At 47.6% G+C, this 20,003-nt stretch overlaps 1 protein-coding gene and 1 non-coding gene across 3 annotated transcripts in view; both read right to left on the reverse strand.

Moving 5' to 3' along the window:
* CFAP418 (cilia and flagella associated protein 418) overlaps nucleotides 1–18,965 on the reverse strand; it is a 165,903-nt gene extending 146,938 nt beyond the window's left edge. Inside the window, exon 1 of one of the 2 annotated variants that reach the window (XM_086966025.1) lies at nucleotides 18,835–18,965. In XM_086966025.1, the coding sequence (XP_086822151.1) occupies nucleotides 18,835–18,944 (110 nt within the window). In that variant the 5' untranslated portion in view covers nucleotides 18,945–18,965. The remainder of the gene's footprint in view (nucleotides 1–18,834) is intronic. The other variant, XM_086966026.1, reaches the window with a different exon arrangement.
* A 626-nt stretch (nucleotides 18,966–19,591) lies between these two features.
* Nucleotides 19,592–19,673, reverse strand: TRNAS-AGA (transfer RNA serine (anticodon AGA)). The gene has a single exon. It is a non-coding gene; the product is annotated as a tRNA-Ser (tRNA).
* Between the last annotated feature and the right edge of the window lie 330 nt (nucleotides 19,674–20,003).

The following is a 20,003-nucleotide window of genomic DNA, read 5'->3' on the forward strand; positions in this document are numbered from 1 at the left end:
TTAGCTAAATGAAAACTTTGAAACCGATTTACTGACACCGCCGAGATGTTAAGCTACACAAAGCAAGTGTTTTCCAAAATGCCCCAAAATGTAGTTGTCATTTAAAAAACGTACAGACATATAGCACTATGATTGTTTTGTGAACTGAACACAAGGCGAGATGTTCAAGTGAGAGTCAAAACATGCTATTCAGACACAAGAGAGGCACGGGTCGGTCGTCTTTATCGTTATCAAAAGGAAAATGTCCTGTTTATTCACTGTCTTGTGAAAGCCTGGTGCGTTGTCAAACAATAAGATATTTCTTAGAGGCAGGTTATTATGCCACGGAGGTGGGACAAGCTGATGCAGTACATATAAAGGGGGTTTTAAAACATAAAAGCAACGGGGATTGGAGGTGATATCCCTGTGCAGACACCTCATTGTGGTCTGCAGCCAGGACGGGGGACAGGGCACTGTGAACAAGATCAGCCGGGAATACAAAAGGACAGAAGCCGGGATCCACCGGCTGAGTGATGACGGGCTGCTGTTCTGCCTTCCGATTGGTGGGTTTCGTCTCAGGCTTGAAGGTCTGGGACGGGCTGGGCTCAGATCTTGTGTAGTTCTTTTCACATCAGGCGTGGCTTGGACGCCGATCGGGATGGCGGCGTGAGCTCGCAGCTCCGCGCGGAATCCCGCTAATTCTCCTGTTTTCGGGACCCTAGGCGACCCGAAGACGACGTTCCTGCCCTCTGAAGTGTAAGGGGACAGCTGGGCGCAATCGGAGAGTCGTTGGGGGTCTGCTGGCCCCGAGGAGATCGAGAGAAGAGGCGGCCGAGGTGTTGCCGAGGGTGAGAAGAAAATGGCGGCGAGGAGGTCGGACGGTCCCGAACTTCAGCCCTGAGCCAAGTGGTCGCCGAGTGGCAAGAGATCCTGCACTCGGCTGCCCGAGGCATTAGGATAGGCGGTGCTGTGTCCTGAGACCAGGGGACGCTGACCTGATTCACCCAGGGGTTCGGGGACCCTCGTTGGCCACCACCCTGGACTCATCCTTCCCCCCTCAGGCCGGAGGGGGGTGACGGAACGAAGCCCGTCCGCCTGGCCATTGTTCCTGAGAGCGTTGGCGGGGACATTGCGCTGCCCGGTGCCCGGAGACCGGCACGGAACCACGGGCGTAACTGCTAAACGGGCGACTGGACTTGTGACGCAGCACCCTGGCATGGCGGCGATCGGAGGGCCGATGCCCGAGAGTCGCGCGGGGGACTCAGCGACATCAACACGGCTGAGTGAGAGTCCCTCCCCGGAGCCTGATCAGGAACAGCGGCTGAACCGGCGTTTGGATGCCATCCTTGATGCGATCACCTCCACCAAGGAAGCATTGCACAATGACATTGCCCAAGTGGCCACGGGCCTGGGGCTGCTACGCGCAGATCACGCGAAGCTGGCAGACAGGGTCAAGGACCATGACCAGCTGTTGCTGGACCTGAAGCCATCGGTGGTGACCGCGGAGCACAGGATCACGGACATTTTGGCCCGACTGGACTCACTGGAGCGGAGGGCGGAGGATGCCGAAGGCCGCAATAGACGGAACAACGTGCGGGTCGTAGGCCTGCCGGAACGGATTGAGGGGGAGGATGCGGTGGCCTACATGGAGAACTGGTTCCGCACTGTGGTGGCACCGGAGGGGCTTACTCCTTTTTTCACTCTGGAGCGAGCTCACCGGGTGCCTGCTCGCCCGCCGGGGCTTGGCCGCCCCCCCCCGACCGATGGTGGTGCGGCTCCTCCACTACAAGGACCGGGATCTACTCATCCAGCGGGCCAGGATGTCGGGCCCGTATGAGGTGGAGAACAGTAAGGTAACGATCTTCCCGGATTACACTCAAGCGGTCCAAAAGAACAGGGCATCGTTCCTCGCTGTGAAGAAGGAGCTCAGGGAGGAAGGCATTCAGTACTCCTTGCTTTACCCAGCCAAGCTGCGGATCATTATGGACGGCACTACGCACTTTTTCCAGACTCCGGACGAAGTTTGGCAATGGCTCGAGTCATATAGAGCGGGGACGGACAGATCACACCAAAGTAGGCGAGACCAACCCAAGCAGCCCCGGGTGAGGCAGTCACAACGCATCAGATCCCGCAACAGGCGCCAGCGGGAGAAACGGGAGGCTCAAATGGCGGCGGAGAAGAGGGATGCGCTCACAGCGACGGCGGCCATTACAGGGTCGCAACAGAACAGTGAACGGGCAGAAACGGACTCGGGAGGGGAAGGCAGCAGAACAGGAGAGGAACTTTCAGAGGCGGAAAGCTCGAAGGGGCCGATAGTAACCCCACAGACATCGGATGGTATATTCTGCGGCTGAGATAGAATTGGGACTAGATCGGGACTTCATGGTAGGGTGATATCCTGTTGATGGAGGGCGGGTTGCCGGGAGGGGGAGCTGTGTGCTTTGGAGGGGATGGAGGTGCGGGGTGCGGGCTCCGCTAGCTGGGGTCGGCGGCGACTCACCCCCCTTGGACCCTTAAGGTCGACTGTGGTGGAGACCACAGGGTAAGAGTGTGAGAAGTTGGTTCACGGTTTGGATGGGGGCGGCCATTGGGTTTGTGTGCTCTGTCCTGGGGAGTGGGGTTTGGGAAGTGTTTCAGTTTGGGGAATGTTCGGGGGGGGGGCAACTGCAATGGGGGGGCCATGGACCTTGGTTATTTGATTCGGACTGTACGAAGTTGGAATGGGGACATTACCTAACTTGAAATGCCTAACGTGGAATGTCCGGGGGCTGCGGACCATGGTGAAACGTCACAAAGTACATGCATATCTGGTACGTAGGGGGGTTCAGATTGCTATGCTCCAGGAGACTCATCTCACCAAAAAAGAGTGCGCTGCCTTGCAGAAAAGATGGCGGGCCAGGTGTTTGGCACCACTTACTCAGCGTATGCCAGGGGGGTGTTGATCTGGGTGAGGGCGGGGATACCCTTTCAAGTGCTGAACCAAGTAGTAGATCCGGATGGCAGGTTTGTGGCGGTGGAGGGGAGGTTATATGGACGGGATGTGGTTTTCTGCTGTGTCTATGCACCGAACTCTGACCAAGGCCGATATTTTGGTAGTCTCTCGGGGTCCTTGGCCTCTTTCCTGGCGGGTCCGATAGTGTTAGGGGGGGACTTCAACTCGATTGCGGATGTTGCTCTGGATAGGTCCCATCCCCCCCTAGTAGACTCTCCGGTGCGCAGGCTGGCCGCGCACAGGAAGGACTGGCAGGAACGATGGGGGTTGCTGGATGTCTGGAGGGAGCGGCACAGGGGAGCCAGGGATTATTCCTTTTATTCCACTCTCCATGATCTACATGTCAGGATCGATTCGGTGCTTTGCGGGGGATCCCTAGCCCCATTGATTACCCATGCGGAGTACCTGGCTAGGACTATATCCGATCATAACCCCCTATTGGTGCACATTCAGTGGCAGAGAGAGCGCTCAGTGATACCAACATGGCGGCTTCGGCCGGAGACGCTAGAGGATTCGGTGTTCAGCGATGCGGTTCGGCAAGGCATTGATAGTTATTTCGGAGTGAATGAGGGCACGGCTGCGAGTAGGTCTACTGAATGGGATGCAATGAAAGTGGTGGTGAGAGGGGTGTGTTTGGGTAGGTTCTCAAATGCTCGTACGACTGTGCTGAATGACCTAATGAAAGCGGAAGAAACTTTGAGGGACTTGGAGCGCCGCAGGCCGGCTAGGCCAGATCTACAGGCCCAGCTGTTGGAGGCGAAGGAAGTGGTTGCCACCGAGACGGAACGTTTGAGGTGCTATGACTATAGGCAGTACATCATCAGGGCGCACGCAGAAAGGGACAAGGTGGGTACCCTCTTGGCCAGACTAGCTAACCCGGAACTTAGGGGCTGCCCGATTCTCAGCATTAATAATGCGCAGGGAGAGATGGTGTACTCCCAGGCAGCGGTATTGGAACGATTTAGGGGGTATTATGAGGAACTATACCGGAGTCAGCTGGGAGTGGGGGTTCAGGACATCGCGGACTACCTGGGGGAGAGGCAGCTCCCGGTCCTGGATGAGGAGGACGTGAGGGAGCTGGGTAGCCCGATCACGCTCACGGAAATACGGGTGGCCATCAAACATATGGCCCGCAACAAGACGCCCGGGGTGGACGGACTGCCAATTGAATTCTATCAACAATATGTGGACAGCTTGGCGCCCAGGCTGCTGGTGGTGTACACGGAAGCCTTCGAGACGGGGGCATTGCCTGGGTCCATGAGGGAGGCCTTGATCGTACCGCTCCTCAAGCCTGGCCGGGATGCCGCGGATGTGAGGTCTTATCGCCCGCTGTCCATGCTGACGGTGGATTATAAGATCCTGAGCCGAATCCTGGCCACCAGGCTGGCCCCGCATATGACGGGCCTGGTACACAGGGACCAGGCCGGGTTTATACCCACGAGGAGCACGGCACTGAATATCCGCCGCCTGGTGGGAATAATGGACGCCATCTTGGACAGGGAGGGAGCACCGGCGGTTCTGTCTGTGGACATCGAGAACGCCTTTGATAGTTTGGAATGGCCTTTCCTGGATGGAGTGCTAGAGAGGTTTGGCATGGGCGAGGGGTTTCGGAGGTGGACGAGGGTCTTATATACCTCGGCGACGGCGAGAGTACGATTGGGCGGCCTGGTGTCTGCGGCGTACCCGGTGGGCAGGGGAACACGACAGGGATGCTCTCTCTCCCCCCTGTTGTTTGCCCTGGCGATGGAACCCCTGGCGGTCCATGCGAGGTCAGGTGACCGATACACGGGGATAGTTAGTGGCGGGCAGTGGCATTATATATCGCTGTACGCGGATGACTTGCTCCTGTACCTAGCTGACACCTCGGGGGCATTGGTTGGAGCGATGGATCTGTTGTCTGAGTTCGGCCGGCTGTCAGGCCTTAAGGTCAATTGGGCTAAGACTTGTGTGTTCCCGCTGCGAGCGGGATCGCCAGCCCCTAGCAGTGATTTGGGTGTGGTATGGGAACCCTCTTGCATCACCTATTTGGGTGTCCGCATTTACCACGCGGCTGCGGACTTATTGGAGGGCAACATTGGCCGCTGTGTCCGGGCGCTGCGGGGCAGCTTGTCTTTCTGGTCGACCCTCCCGCTGACAGTCCTGGGCAGGATAGCACTGTTGAAAATGGTGGCGCTCCCCCGCTTCCTCTATTATTTCCGAACGCTGCCTGTCTGGATTCCCCAGGGGGTGTTTAAAGAACTGCGGTCAATGATAATTGGCTTTCTATGGGGGCATGGCCGCCGTAGAGTAGCCCTGAGCACGCTACTTCGCCCCAAGCTGGAAGGGGGCATGGCTGTGCCCGACCTTGAGCTGTATTATCTTGCAGCGCAGTTGCAGGTCCTTACACAGAACGTAGCCAGGGTGTTCCGGGGCCCGGAGGAGGACCGGGATCGGGGAATACAACGCCACGTGCTGTCCTACATCATCATGCAGCAGCGGCTCGAGTTACGGGCCCTCACCATGGAAGAGCGGACGCTCCGGCTGTGCTGGCAAAGGAGCCTTCGGAGAGCGAGGGCGTCGCGGCCTTATGCCCCGGAGATCCCGATCGGGATGTTGACGGCATTGCCACACGGAGGGGATTGGTCCCCGTTACTGGATTGGGAGGAGGCGGGACTGCAGGTGGTGGGCGACCTGTACATAGATGGGGCTTTGGCGCCGTTCGAGGTGCTCCGGGACCAGTTCGGGCTGCCTGCTGGGGGCTTCCTCCTACACGCGGCAGTAGTGGCTGCCATACAAAAGCACTGGAAAGAGGGGCTCCTGGAACCCACGACGACTATGGCGTGCCAATATGTGGTGATGGCGGCTGGTACGTTCAAAGCTGTGACGTGCCTCCATAATAGGATGCTGAACGAGGGGCTGGAACCACTCCATGGGCTCAAGGCTAAATGGGAGGTGAGCGTCGGCCGGCCCATACCGGATACGGCATGGGGTCACATCCTGCGACGCACGTGGAAGGGCACTAGAAACGCGCGTTTTCAGCAAGTGCATTTCTATGTGCTCCATAGGGCCTATTTAACTCCTGAGAAATTACAGCGGTACTTTCAGGTGCCGGATGCCTGTTGCCCGCGGTGTTCGTCCCCAGGAGCGGACATGGACCACTTGTTTTGGGGGTGCCCACAACTGGGGACCTATTGGGCGGAGGTAGGGGAACTTCTGAATGAAGTGACTGACAGGGAGGTGGAATTCGACATGGCGGCGTGCCTATTGCTCTGGTTCCCGCATACTAAGCACACCAGGGTGACAAGCAAATTCATAGATCTGGGCCTGATATTGGCACAGAGGGAAATATCGTGGCATTGGAAGTCCAGGGGGGGACCCTCACTGCGTAGATGGAAGAATGAGCTGCTGCGGTGGTCTGACTGCGAGAGTGTGCTCCGGATGAAGCAAGCTGTGAAGTTGGGGAATGAGAAGGCATTGGATGCGGCACGTGCATGGGAGTTAGTGGTACAGGCTTTGCGTGATTCTTTGGTAGAGGATGAGGATGGCGAGAACTAAGCCGCTGGACACCGCGGGGCGACCACAGAAGTATAGTACCACGCACTGTGGTGGACCCATCCACTTCGACAGAACGAGGCACACACCTTAGCAGTTGCCAGGGGAGGGGGGGCTTTGGGGGGGTTGGTTGTAGGGTGTTCGGGGAGGGCCGGAAGCCATTAGATGGTCGCTTGCTAGGGCCTTGGATCTACTGGGACGGTGGATACTATGTGGAGGGTAGAATGGTTGGGTAGAGCGGTCAGGTGTGACGACCCATAGCGCCTAGGGCAGGTCCCGACAAGGGCGACATCACTGACTATCACTGGGATGGCTGACGGGAATGTTGTTGTGGGTGGGGGGGTAAAAGCAGATACGCAAAACGATCTTTCAACCAGGGTCCCTATGGGACGTGCACTGTGCTGTGTTCCTCTTGAGCAATATAATATGCCGCCCGGCCTCCGGGATGCGGGCTGAATGGCTGTGTACGACTGGGAATTCTTATTGGACGGGGGGATCTCACAAGTGTACTGGCTGATTAACTGTATCCTGTGGCTTATAACTCTGCAATAAAAATATATTAAAAAAAAAAATAGTTCTTTTCACATCAGTTTTATTTAACGGGAAACCGACCTGAGGGAGCGCTTTACACGAGCACCAGTTACTTAATAAAGGGACGCATTCATATTGTGAACAAGGGAAGGTGAAGAGATTTGTCTGGACTCACAGGGTGCTGAGCCGACACCGGGACTCGAGTCTGACTGCCTAGTTCCAAAGTCAGCATCTCTGTAATCACACATCCAATAACATCGAGGGCTTCTAGGCACGGAGTCTGCGCAAAGGCAGTGCTCACCACAGCAAGAGAAAACAAACCCGAGGGAGCACTTTACATGAGCACCAGTTACATAATACAGGGACGCATTCATATTGTGAACAAGGGAAGGTGAAGTGATTTGCCTGGAATCACAGGGTGCGGAGCCGACGCCGGGACTAGAGTCTGACTGCCTAGTTCCAAAGTCAGCATCTCTGTAATCTAGACCCATCCTCTCCCAGCCAATAACATTGAGGGCTTCTAGGCACTGAGTCTGAGCACAGGCAGCGCTCACCACAGCACTAGAAAACAAGCTTCAGCTAAATGAAACTAGCTGAGGAACGAAAGCACACTGACTCTCCTGACATCTGTACTGATGCCCCGCCTATGTCGGAAGAATGGGTTAAATTTCATTAAAGACAAGCTCTCGGCATTGCGCAAAGACAGATGCTTGTTTATAATTGCATCGCGTTTTCACCTTAAGTAAAGGCGCGATGCAAAAATAAACCTTTGCCAAAGCCGAATGAGAACAAAAAAGGGCATAGCGGCTAATTGGGAGACACGGTCTCCTGCTGCCAGTAAACGATGCAATCCTGATGGGCGGGGTCAAAAGCTGACAGGGTGATAACCAGGAGGGACTAAAAACCCTCCTGGACAATAATAACACCCGGCTTTGCATAATTGGTGACGCAAAATGACGTGTACCAATGCAAAACACGGGCGGAGCAGAAAGCAAGCTTCTGGAATAGTATCAATTCCAAGAAGCCCACGCAAGGTGAGGGCAGTGCATGCGCTGCTCACGCCAGGCAAGACCTAAGAAATTATGAGATGGGGGAAGGGAAAGCTTGCTGTATAGAGGAGAAAAGGCGGTGACAATGCAAAATGTAAAGTTACAATCTTGTTTGTTACCACGGAAAAATATTGTTGTATTCCTCTGGACACCAAATGCAGATAGCAAAAAACAACTGCCTTTTGGATCACAAGCTTCAGTAAAGTAAGACTCGACTATTGTGAGATGTGGCAGAAATACTTTGCCATGCTTCTGCAAAACGGTTCTAATTGTTTTTAGGGCCAGCATTGTGTTCACATAAACACTGAGGGTATAGTACACCGCGTTTACTGACCCTACCGTTGTGAACAACACATTTGTCAGCATTACTGTCAGAACCAGCTCAGCCACTAAGAGCTAAACAAATGTTCGTATGAGGACATCTGTGCTCTAGCTGGGACACAATCTGTATCTAAGGGCTAGACCCGATGTGGCACAGGCTAGTATGTGTGACCATCAAGACCATGTGTAGAAACCTCAACTTGCCATTCCTCATCTGCAATCTCACTCAAACGTTTCTCCCATGCTATATTATTCCACACTGATTGGCAATGGCTGCCTCACCGAGTGCCATGTTGTCCTCCTGCCATTCCTTCTCTGCAATCTTATTCAAATGTTTCTACCATGCCACTTAGAGCATGTCAGAAGTGTAGGAGTATTAACAAGTAAGGAGCAATATAATGAGAAGATTTTTTTGTGCCCACCTTGTGGCTTTTAGCAGACTGAAGACAGGGAGGTCAATTAGGTGTTTCAGATTTATGTGTAGGGCATACTAGAGTTGAAGATGTTTAAAGAGCTGGGGTGTGTACGCATTATGATAGAATTGCGGGTCAGTAAATTAACTCACATGGATACTTGACATTACCTTGTCCAATTTAGAAATCCCAATCACGTCCCACCCTTGAAAACCCTTTCCCAGTTGCTCTTTACCTGGGACAATGATGACAATTCTGTTGCCTTGGCTCATCACTGTCTCTCTTCCATTTTTAAGTGGCTAGCGGCTGCACAACTGAAATGTAACAAGGAGAAGTCAGAGATTCTCCTGTTTTGAAAATTCCCTCCCAAGTTCCGGGAAGCTTTGCCCACCTTAGAAGGTGAGCCGGTGAAGAACCTGGGGGTTTGGTTTGATGAGAGTCTCTCCTTCTCTTTTCAAATCAAGAAGTTGGCCGGCATTTGTTTTGGTCTCCTCAAGACTTTAAGAAAGTTCTTTCCTCTCCTGCCCCAAGCAGCAAGAGAAACGGGCACCTGTGCTCTCATCCTGTCACACCTGGATTATGCCAATGCACTTTACAGTGGCATTCCAGGCTACCTGATAAAAAAAGCTCCAGGTAGTCCAAAATACGGCAGCTAGACTTCTTCTGGGCATCTCCGCCAGACACAGTGCGAGTCATCATTAGCATTCCCTTCACTGGCTTCCCGCAACGGGCGGGTGAAGTTCAAATCGCTGGTCCTAGCCCATCGCACCCTGCATGGCGTGGCCCTTCCTTTCTGCAAAAGCGGTTTACCTTCTATGTGCCTTTGAGACAGCTTCGATCGGCATCCCACCAACTTGAACTGGTTCCCCGATTTAAGTACCAGAGGGTGGCTGGCAGTTCTCCGACTCGGAGGGCTGCGGCTGCTTGGAACACACTTCCCCTGGCATTACACAATATTGAAGATCCAACAGCATAAAACGTATCTTTTTGTTTGCTAGTCTCCTTGCTCCCCTTAAGAGATCACACCGGGACACTCATGAGTAGCCGTGCACGCTAAAAACTCAAATAACATAACATAACATAACAAAGCCTGAGTACAGGCTTTTGTGACGTCCAACATCAAGAGCACCAGAGGGCCCGGTGTTTGAACTACAAGAGTCAGAGTATTGTGGAGCTTACATATATTGTGCCTGTTAGATTTACGGGGCATACACCTGCATTGGTCAGGATGGATTAGTGATTTATCACAGCGACTACGCGTGTTGCTGGCAACTTTGCAATAATTTTGGCCTCGGTGTTAATCACTCAGATATGAAGCACACCGATCCAGTGCAGGTCCATGATTCAGTGTCATTGTTATTTCTGCCATCCACAAATCAGATGGAAGTTCACCTATTTCCATGGCTGCATCCAGCATGGACTTGATAACTGCAGTAGAGATTTTGGCCTTGTGCCTCCCCCAGCCCACCTCGCCCCCCCCAAAAAAAGACACTGACTGGAGACCATTAGTGTCAGGAGTTATCCATGTCCCCCCTCTCGTGGTTGGTCAAGGGCCTACGATAATTCTTCCTCACTTATCCTGTCATCCAGGAAGTTGCTTTTCTCTACAGTCAAGAGGACGCATGGGTACATTGCTATGTATTAAAATTCAAGTTTAATGCACAGCAAGTTTATTTAAACTTTTGCGGAGGTCAACAATAAAAATAAAAATCAACCAATAAACAGAGAACAATTCAATAATACGTAAATATAAGGAACCTCTAAAAACGTTTTAGGACACTCTTAAAAAAATTAAATAGATTATAACAAACATTCACTAGGAGGATACAAAATAAATTTAATAAAATCAGTTATATCAAATTTAACATATAATCTGTTTAAAAATAGCTTCCTAGGTTGTGCAAGAGCTGGGCAAATACACAGTCCATAATTCAAATTTTAAATACCTCCATGACAAAAGTCACATAAAAATGGATCATTCGTCTGAAGTGCCATTTTTCCTACATACGCTTTAAGTGGTAAAAGGTCTAATCTGAACAATACCGAAAAAACAGTTAATGTTACTCTCCAAAAGAAAACAAGTACTGTTGAGACAGCTTTAAAGATATGATATTTATAAAAGATTTATACATTAAATGGTTACGGAAATGTTTACCATTAAGAATAAAACTGAAGGCCTGATTTGATTGTTGGCAGAGAGGGAACTCAGTTGCGGGGGTGACTGAGGTCCCTCCCTGCCATTTATATAGGTCGGACCATAGGTTTGGCTACAACAGTGACTACTCTGTCACCGCCATAGTAAAACTTATCTGGCGGCACAACAGAGTAAGAGTCATCAGCGAATTTGCTATATGTCCGTCCATCCAATTAGGATGGGTGGACATATAGCTGTTTTTTTACTGGCAAACCCTGGCAGTAAGGGACAGTAAAAAACAAACAATGTCTTCCTCGCCATGGGAGATGACTTCCATGGCAACAGAGAAGTTATCTTTTTTATTTACAAAAAAAGAAAATCCAGCTTCAGGATTTTCTTTTTGAAAATAAAAAAGACGTTGTATTGGTGCAAGACTACTCATGTTGATGGAGCCTTACTCCAAACTGTGAAAACCATTGACAGGAACCGCTGTAATGGTGGTTCCAGACAATGCGTTGGAAATGACCACCATGTTAAGGGCGGGGAAATCCATATGGTAGGTATGGATTTGTCCAGTACTTTTGACCTGGTTGACAGGGAAAAGCTCTGGACGATGATGGGGAAAGTAAGGTTAATCCAGCTTTGACTGGCCGTTTAATAAGACTATATCAGGAGAAGAAGACACAGGTGCATTTTGATATTAACAGAGACTGCACCCCTTTTTTCTTTTCAAATAAGGAAGTTATACAGGGTTATAATTAAGCTACTTTTCTTTTCCTTTTTATATAAATGCCGTACGGAGAGAACTGGTGGCCAGGGGTAAAGATCTTCAACATATTGGTAACCGCGCTGTCCCCGTGCTTCTTTACGCAGTGGTCCTGAATGCCTGCACTGCAAATGGCCTCTAGTTGTTATTAGAAATTTTTGATGATTTTATGAGGGAGCTAAATCATTACATTAACCATATTACGTCCAACACCTTGATCTGTGGACTGTGGGACTAAAAAGTCTCTCTCATCCTCATAATGTTGCAAGGTTTTCTGTTACAAAAGTTCAGAATTTTAATTACCTTGGGAAATTGTTGTCATCTGATTTAAAATGGAATAAGGTTTTGACCCAGAGAGTCGATAAGACGGAGGGTGCAACAGAGGCAATCTTTAGATTATTCAAGAAATTTGGCCAAAAAACTACAAAAGAGCTAATTGCATTATATAGATCAAAATGCGTAACCCTGGGAATATATGGGGCAAGAGTCTGGTTATATATCACGCCTGGTATATTGAACACTATAGAGAACAAGTTCTTGTGTAGGTTATCAGCCAGCCCAAGGAGTACATCTAGTCTAATTACTCATTTGGAAACTGGCCTTTCTTATTGAGAGGTTTTAGTCTTGGTTGCATCTTTACTCTTGAGGTTAAAAGTAAGGAGTTCCCCGTTTACTACGTTATCAAAAGAGATTTTGGAAGACTGTGCAAAATTGAACATGCATCTCATATCCCTTTGTTGACTTGCACTAAAAAGACTATGGGTGACCTAGGATTATCACACTTTTTTCTTTCCCCAAATGAAATTAATAGCAGGGCTAAAAAAGGAGTTAAAAACTGTTTTTTTCCCAATTTTCATCTCAGAGAAGATTTTCTAATCAACGTTTCTCAGAACCAGTAGTAGCCAACTATTTAGACTTTAAACAAGAAGAGGGGGTTGAATGATATCTCCTTGGGAAACATCCTTTACGACGCAACTTTTACCACGCAGTGCCTTTACAACGCAGGTTTTTCAACGCAAGTCATTACGACGAATTACGCTAGGGGGCGCTCTAGGATAGGTAATAGTTTAATTTACTATCCAACACCTTCACTACTATCCACGGGGACTGGAGTTGGAATAGTAAATTAAACTATTCACTATCCAGCACCCCTCAAGGCAAGTCGTTGTAACGACTTGCGCTGAAAAACCTGCGTTGTAAAGGCATGCGTGGTAAAAGCATGCGTTGTAAGAGCGTACATCCATCTCCTTTGAGTCACTAACCCTGAACACAGATTTTATCTAACTCGCCTTAGGCTAGGTACGGTCCATTTCCTGGTAGCCCACCATCAACAGGGTTCATGTTTTCACAGTTTACATTCCTGTCACTGCGATGGTGCTGCCAAACAAAAACTTGTTGATCTTCTAATTTTTGTAGGTTTTATATTCAACCCAGAATCCTTTATATATGCCCGTTTTGCGCTCATTTGGGGTTAGTTCTTATAGTATTTGTCTGTCTCATTTTCTATGCCTTGAATCTGAACTGTGCTGTTTTGCCACTATGAGTTTTATCAGTGGAGCTTTAAAAAAAAAAAATCAGGAAATCTAGGAGTTAAATACAAGGCGAATTATTAGCCATAGTAAATAATGTGGGTTCCCTGTATGCCTCTGTTTGTTGGTTACTTGCAAATGTAGTCTTTCAGCACTGATAATTGTAGTTTTAAGAGTCATTTTAAATGTTTTATATTCATATTTTTATGGAGTTATATTGATTTTTACCGTCTTAACAACAATGTATTTGTATAACTGACTGTAATTCGCTATTTGCTTGCATAAAGGAGGTCAATTTCCGTGAAAAGCAAATTTAAATGCGATACAGAGGTAAGTGAAATGTTTTCTTCTACTATTGCAGGATTTTCATCATATAATTTACAAATATAAAATGGAGATGGAATGGAGACAATTTTAGTGTTGTTCCACAACCTTGAATTTTTATGCAACTAATCTCCAAAAATGACAAGTATTTTTTCTCAAGTCCACATGGTGTAGTTGAGCAAATTTCCATTTTAATAGAAGGCGAGTCGACTTCGTTTTTTCCTTAGAGCTTGTATTTCTTTGTTCTCACTTTCGGAATACCTCAAGTATTGAATTATTGTAAACCTATTTATCTCCCGAGACAACCTTGCATCAAAATTCATTTTTACATTAAGTTCTCTTCTTTTTTGCATTTTCGTTTGGGTACATTGTTGCTAAAAGCAGCCACTGCTTGGAGGTCCGAAGGATCTACCTGACATATAACTATTCGTAGTGAGTAGCAAACTATTGTACAATCTGAAGGCCAGCTGCCCATCTGGTCACACTATTAAACGGATATGTCTGACGGTCACTGAATGCAGGGTGAATGGTGTGAGTGCATGGGGGTCAGTGAGAGGGAATTGTGATCGCTGTGAGTGCAGGGTGAGCATGAAAGTGAAGGGCGAGAATGAGGAGCAAGTTGTCTGAATGTAGGGTGCATTCCCAGACACTTGCAGTAACTAAGCATGCTATTGACGGCAGCGCAGGGTTTCTGATATGTTAAACTATTGCTATTGCAATTATGGCATTAACCAGGGATGGAGGGTGGAGGAAATAAATACTGGGCTGATCTTGCAACAAACTTCCAGTTTTATGATTAGGGTTGCCAGCTCATTATTTTGATGTCCCAGGTGGTACAAAAATAAGCAGTCACCTAAAGCTCTATTTTCAGCACTTTTCTGTGCATACTCTGAACAGCAAATATAAATAGAAAGCACTTTAAATGGTGTTTTAGGACTGCTGCCTGGATGATATGACTGATAATAAAAGGGAATAAAGACAGAAAAGTCACATCATAAATGAATACATACTTCTTCCATATTTAGTGTCAAGAGAAGCAATTTGCAGGCTGTTTAAACACCTGACTGGGATTTGACTTTTGGCAACTTAAAACCCTTTTAGCCCTGTGATTATTCCACTCCTGCCGGTGTAATTTAAAAAGCAACATTGTCGCCTTTCTGGGAAGAGCTGTCCCACCCTGGACGGGGTTAAATTCCAGGGCTGAAATGCTTCAGCTGCAGTGGGAGGCAGGATGCCTCCTCTGCTAGAACTGAAAGCAAGTAACAGACATTCATTTCATCTGCAGTGTGAGGCAAGGAGTCTCCTCTGCTATGAAATCGTCGCTTTCAGTTTTAGCAAAGGGGCTTCTTGCCTCCCACTGAAGCTAAAGCATTTCAGCTGTAGGAATTACGCAGGATAGCACCCCTCCACCCCCCAAACCTGTGGCAGCCTGATGAGAGCTTCCCAAAGACCTTTTTCTTGATAATGAGGCTTTGATGGTTTTCACCCCTTGTTAGGGCCCCTGCAGCTCCACTCTGCCATTTGTTTGAAGAATCAGTAGAGGACAAAGGTAAGATTTTAGGGTGGAGTGTGCGCCCCCCCCCCCTGAGATGGTGTTGCGCCCCACAGATTGAAGAACTCTGCTCTAGTGAGATGTAGTTCCTTTGAGTAACTTCTTACAACAACAGGCCAGGTGCAAGCTGAAGGTAGAAGAACATCATCTGTCAAAGTAACCCCACTGTGTAAGGGCAGGAGGACCCAGAGGTGGACAAGGAGTGATGCTCTGGTTACAAGCCGACTGGAGTACGGAAACACCCTCTACGCAGGTACTACCGCTAAAATCCAGAAGAAACTCCAACAAATCCAAAACGCCTCAGCCAGGATCATATTAGACATCCCGCGTAACGAACACATCTCTGGCCACCTGAAAGACCTCCACTGGCTACCCGTCAATAAGAGGATCACTTTCCGACTGCTAACCCACGCACACAAATCACTCTACGACATCGGACCAGAATGCCTCAACTCACGACTGTCCTTCTACACCCCCTCCCGCCAACTACGTTCTTCCAGCCAAGCCCTCGCCACTGTACCCCGCATCAACAAGACCACCATGGGAGGAAGATCCTTCTCATACCTGGCAGCCAAAACATGGAACTCACTCCCCACTTACCTTCGCCTTACCCAGAACCACCTAGCATTCAGAAAGCAACTTAAAACGTGGATATTTGACAAGTAATCCTCCTCCCCTCCCTAAGCGCCTTGAGACCCTCTGGGTATGTAGTGCGCTATATAAATTCTTTGACTTGACTTGACTTGACTGGCTGAGTTCTCCATCAGCCTGGGGAACCATTCCTCATCTGGGAACTCAAATTTCAGGGGCAGGTAATCACATCAATCAAAATCTTGAACAAACTGATCTGCAGTTAAAAACAACAAGAAAGAAGACCATCATTAATTGCAAAAACCTTATCTGCAATGTCAGATTAGAGGTAGACAAGCCATCAAACTAAGAGACAGGTGAGCTAAGGATCTGGTTTGTTCTTAAGAGCCACAGCATGAGTCAATCCATCAAAATATTTGCTATGCAAAGTATGCAGCAAAAATTGTTTAAACATATAACAAAAGTCATGATGTAACTAAATCGTCACCAACTGAACCCTCAAAAACGGAATTCCTATTATGATACCCTTAGGACAGTAGCAGGCTTGACAAGCCTGGCTTAATGTAAGGCACATACTAGGCTGCAGATTAGCCATTGTTCAAACCACAAAAGCACTGGGCTTCACTCTGGATAAGAAACTGAGCTTCACCCTCACCTTCAAGCTCACCTCCACGCTTTAGCAAGGGGTGCCCAACACAAACTCAAGTGCATTATGCACCTTATCCCAACTGCAGAGTTCAAAACAACAGTAAACTCACAAGGTCTCTCATGACACAGTTAGAGAACCCTTGACTATCCAGCATATACAGAATCACTATAGCCCTTCGAAGGCAGGCAATCACACCAATTCTGATCGCTCTAAGCTGCTTCTCATAGAGGCCAGAGTGTATTTCAGCTGGTCTGTATATTACACAATGCCCTGCATGGAGTGACAGCATACTATCTAGCACTGAAGCTTATTATCTCAAGGGGATTAAAACATGTGTGCTTTGAAATGGCGATTCTCTATGTTTTTAAATACAATCAGTCGAGGAAAAAATTCAAGACCATTGAAACAATCCTTTTCAAGGGGTGCCCACAAAGTCTGGTAGTTTCTCCCTGCAGCAGTAAGAGCAAACCCCTCTTGTCGCTTTGAAGAAACAACTGCCTTTTCCAATTACATTTCCAGATAATATCTAATGCCTATCAGCCAAAAAACGAATTATTGCTGGAAGTTACACATAAATCCTAGTGGTTTGTTCCAGGACTTACATTTATGTGATCAGAGAGTTGCCCTATTAGATTTTATGCGAGGGGACTCAGAGCCATCATAATCATGTCTCCATTATCAGTATCCCCCATTAGCACTGAACTCTACCATACCTTACAGGTAGATGTATTAATCACTGATACCTTGTATTCTACTTTTTTATTCATATCCTAAGACTTTGTATTGCCAGTTGCTGTTTATATAAAGCTCGCTACTGCCCTGGTGGATCAGGATAATGCTATATAAAACTGGAGGAAAACTAAAATGACTTACATTTTCTTTTTTTTAAAGAGTGTTTAAGAGTTGAAGTGTTTCGATTTAACACCAGGAAGTTTTCAGTTGTAAACATTACATTATCTCACTGTGCTGTGGGAATTTTTCTAAACATGAACTTTGAAACACTCATGGTACTCTCCTCATAGCCGCCTCCTGGACAACAATGCCAGGAAATAGACAAGTCAGTAGCCACACGCACCCTACATATGGCTAATTTTGTTGTTAGAGATTGAACCTGTTAAATATACAGGAGGTGATTTTGTATAGGACACATCATGAACTAAGTAACTTGAAGTTACTCTCAAAAGTGATAATTAAAGAAAATGAGACAGTGAAATAAAGTGATCTATAATCACACCATTTGGTCAGGCAGGGAAGGCGAGATTTGACCCAACATTTCGAGATTACATATTGAGAAATTCAGCACCTTCATTGACATTCTACTTTTCTATGCTGTTTAACACCAAAGGAGAGCGTTTGTTGTTCAATTCAATCAGAAACAAAATAGTACACCATATTAAATACAGCTATCACATGTTTAATCAATCTGACACAGCACATCATTAAAAATAAGTACAAAGATAAAATGAAGACTGTTTATATGTTATTACCTCTGGGTTCCACTCATGTATTAAAGAGAATAACTTCAGGAGTGACAGAAACTCAGTGAAGGCAGTTACACTTTAACAAAACAAATAGGTTCTGGAGATCTCACAGTTTTTTTCCACTTACTACAAGTCTTCATAAGACACTTGAAAGCACAGACGCTGGAAGTAGGAGTGTGGGGGTGCTGCAGCATCCCCAAACTAACCATTCTAGCATTCAGAAAGTGAATGAACAATACAGATGTATTTACATTTTGTTTTCATCTTGTCACAACTGCTGTGCTACAGAGGGCAAATGTCAGGTTATGACTTCTGACAAATGGCTACTATTTCTTATAACATGGAGAGATTGGTATTTACTTTTCTTTCTCCAACTGTGAAGGGAGAGCACTTTGTAAAATGAATATTGTGACAATTGTGTTCGGGTAGAGATAGTGTGAAAGGAAAGGTTGTAGGATGTCATATTTTCTTTTTTTTTTTTTTTTTTTTTTTGGAATTTTAGCACGATTTATTGTGATCAGCAATTCAGATCCTTGAAGGATACAGCATCACTCTGATCCTGTGCCCCATGGCCTTGGCGGGAAGGTTGCTGCGGAACTTGGCACGGACCATGCCGCTGTTACCATGGGCGCGAGTTACCTTTCCCCAGATCACACGAGTTTTGTTGGGTTTGCCACCAGGAGTTACGGTGTAATGTAAACATGAGTTTATCCCTGCGTCATAGGTGCCAAGAAGTAATTTAGCAACCTTAGCAAAAGTGATGTTAAAAATAATAGAGCTCAGCTCCCAGTGGCGGCCATGTTAGGTGAGGACAAATATAACTAATTTTCCTAAGCAAAGTTTTAGCCCTAAAACCATATTCCCCACGCCCAAGGAGGGCACACCGTGAACCCATAACGAATAACAGAAGCGGTAATGACGTTACACTGGGCTAGCGATTACCCTAATATATACTAATAGGATCCCAAAAAAGACTGGGACACAGTGACAACCTGTTGTTCTGGGATCTGGCCTTCGCCACTCGTCTGGTGGCAGCATCGTTAGCAGAGCTGCAGAACCGAGACTCTACTTCGTCCAGAAGCTCGTCCAGATCGTCTGCCATACTGAGCAGGGAGGGAAGACATGGAATGGGCGGGGCTAAAGAGTGACGACTCGACTGTTGCCTAGAAACCGCGTTGGAGGTTGTACAGAAGCTATTGGCCCTAAGGCGTATACAGCTCAGAGGGCTACGACCACCTTGCGCCCGCCTTTGCCATATTGGACGCATTAACGAGAAGGAAGTGCTATAGTGACAGGCTCCTAGGCACAGTAACATTTTGGAGCAGTTTTCATTCTATTTATTCAACGTGTCAATTATTACTAGAGATGAATAAATGCTACATGTGCACACACTTCATAACTGGGTACGTGCTCCCAGTCATTGTTAGCTGCTTTAAGAATGCCTTTGCTAAAAACATATTGATTCAATTCCTGTTGCTTCAATGGCTCATACTAATTTACTCGTCTAAGATGGCCGTCTTCTTGTGTGCATTTCCTGCAGAAGCTTCCTGTGTACTACAACCCTCTAACGAGGTCCGCATGGTTAGGATATGAGCCAATGTTGCGTTTATCGGTCATACGTGTTCAATGTGCAGTTGTAATTAGTTGTCTGGCGCGGACGAGGAAACTATAACTAATTACTCAGGAACTTATCTTTGCTAATATTCAACATCCAAGAATTTATTTACGAAGTGTTTTAAGAAAACTTTTCGTAGTCGGCAGGATTTGAACCTGCGCGGGGAGACCCCAATGGATTTCTAGTCCATCGCCTTAACCACTCGGCCACGACTACAACTGATACAAGAGGCTGCAAAGCCCGTAATAGAAAAAATGAGCCACCGATCTATCAATGTTATTGTTTATTACAGAACATAGTACTTTTTGCTAAAGCTTAAAACTATAAGAGCTAGCAAGGGTAGTGCTGTTTAATCATGCATGCAATGTTTGATAATTTCCACTTCATTATTTTTTTGAGCACTATTGATTATTTTCAGCTGTCTAATATCAATTCATTTGCTCTCTAAATTTGAGTAAACCATTTACCCCAAGGGCTTTAGGAGACACTACCTATCGGGATGGGTGGGGGGCAACGTGTGTGTGCGTGTGCATTTGGGTGTGCCTT

Source organism: Lissotriton vulgaris, chromosome 4_1 (assembly GCF_964263255.1).
Source record: "Lissotriton vulgaris chromosome 4_1, aLisVul1.2, whole genome shotgun sequence".
Lineage (NCBI taxonomy): Eukaryota > Metazoa > Chordata > Amphibia > Caudata > Salamandridae > Lissotriton > Lissotriton vulgaris.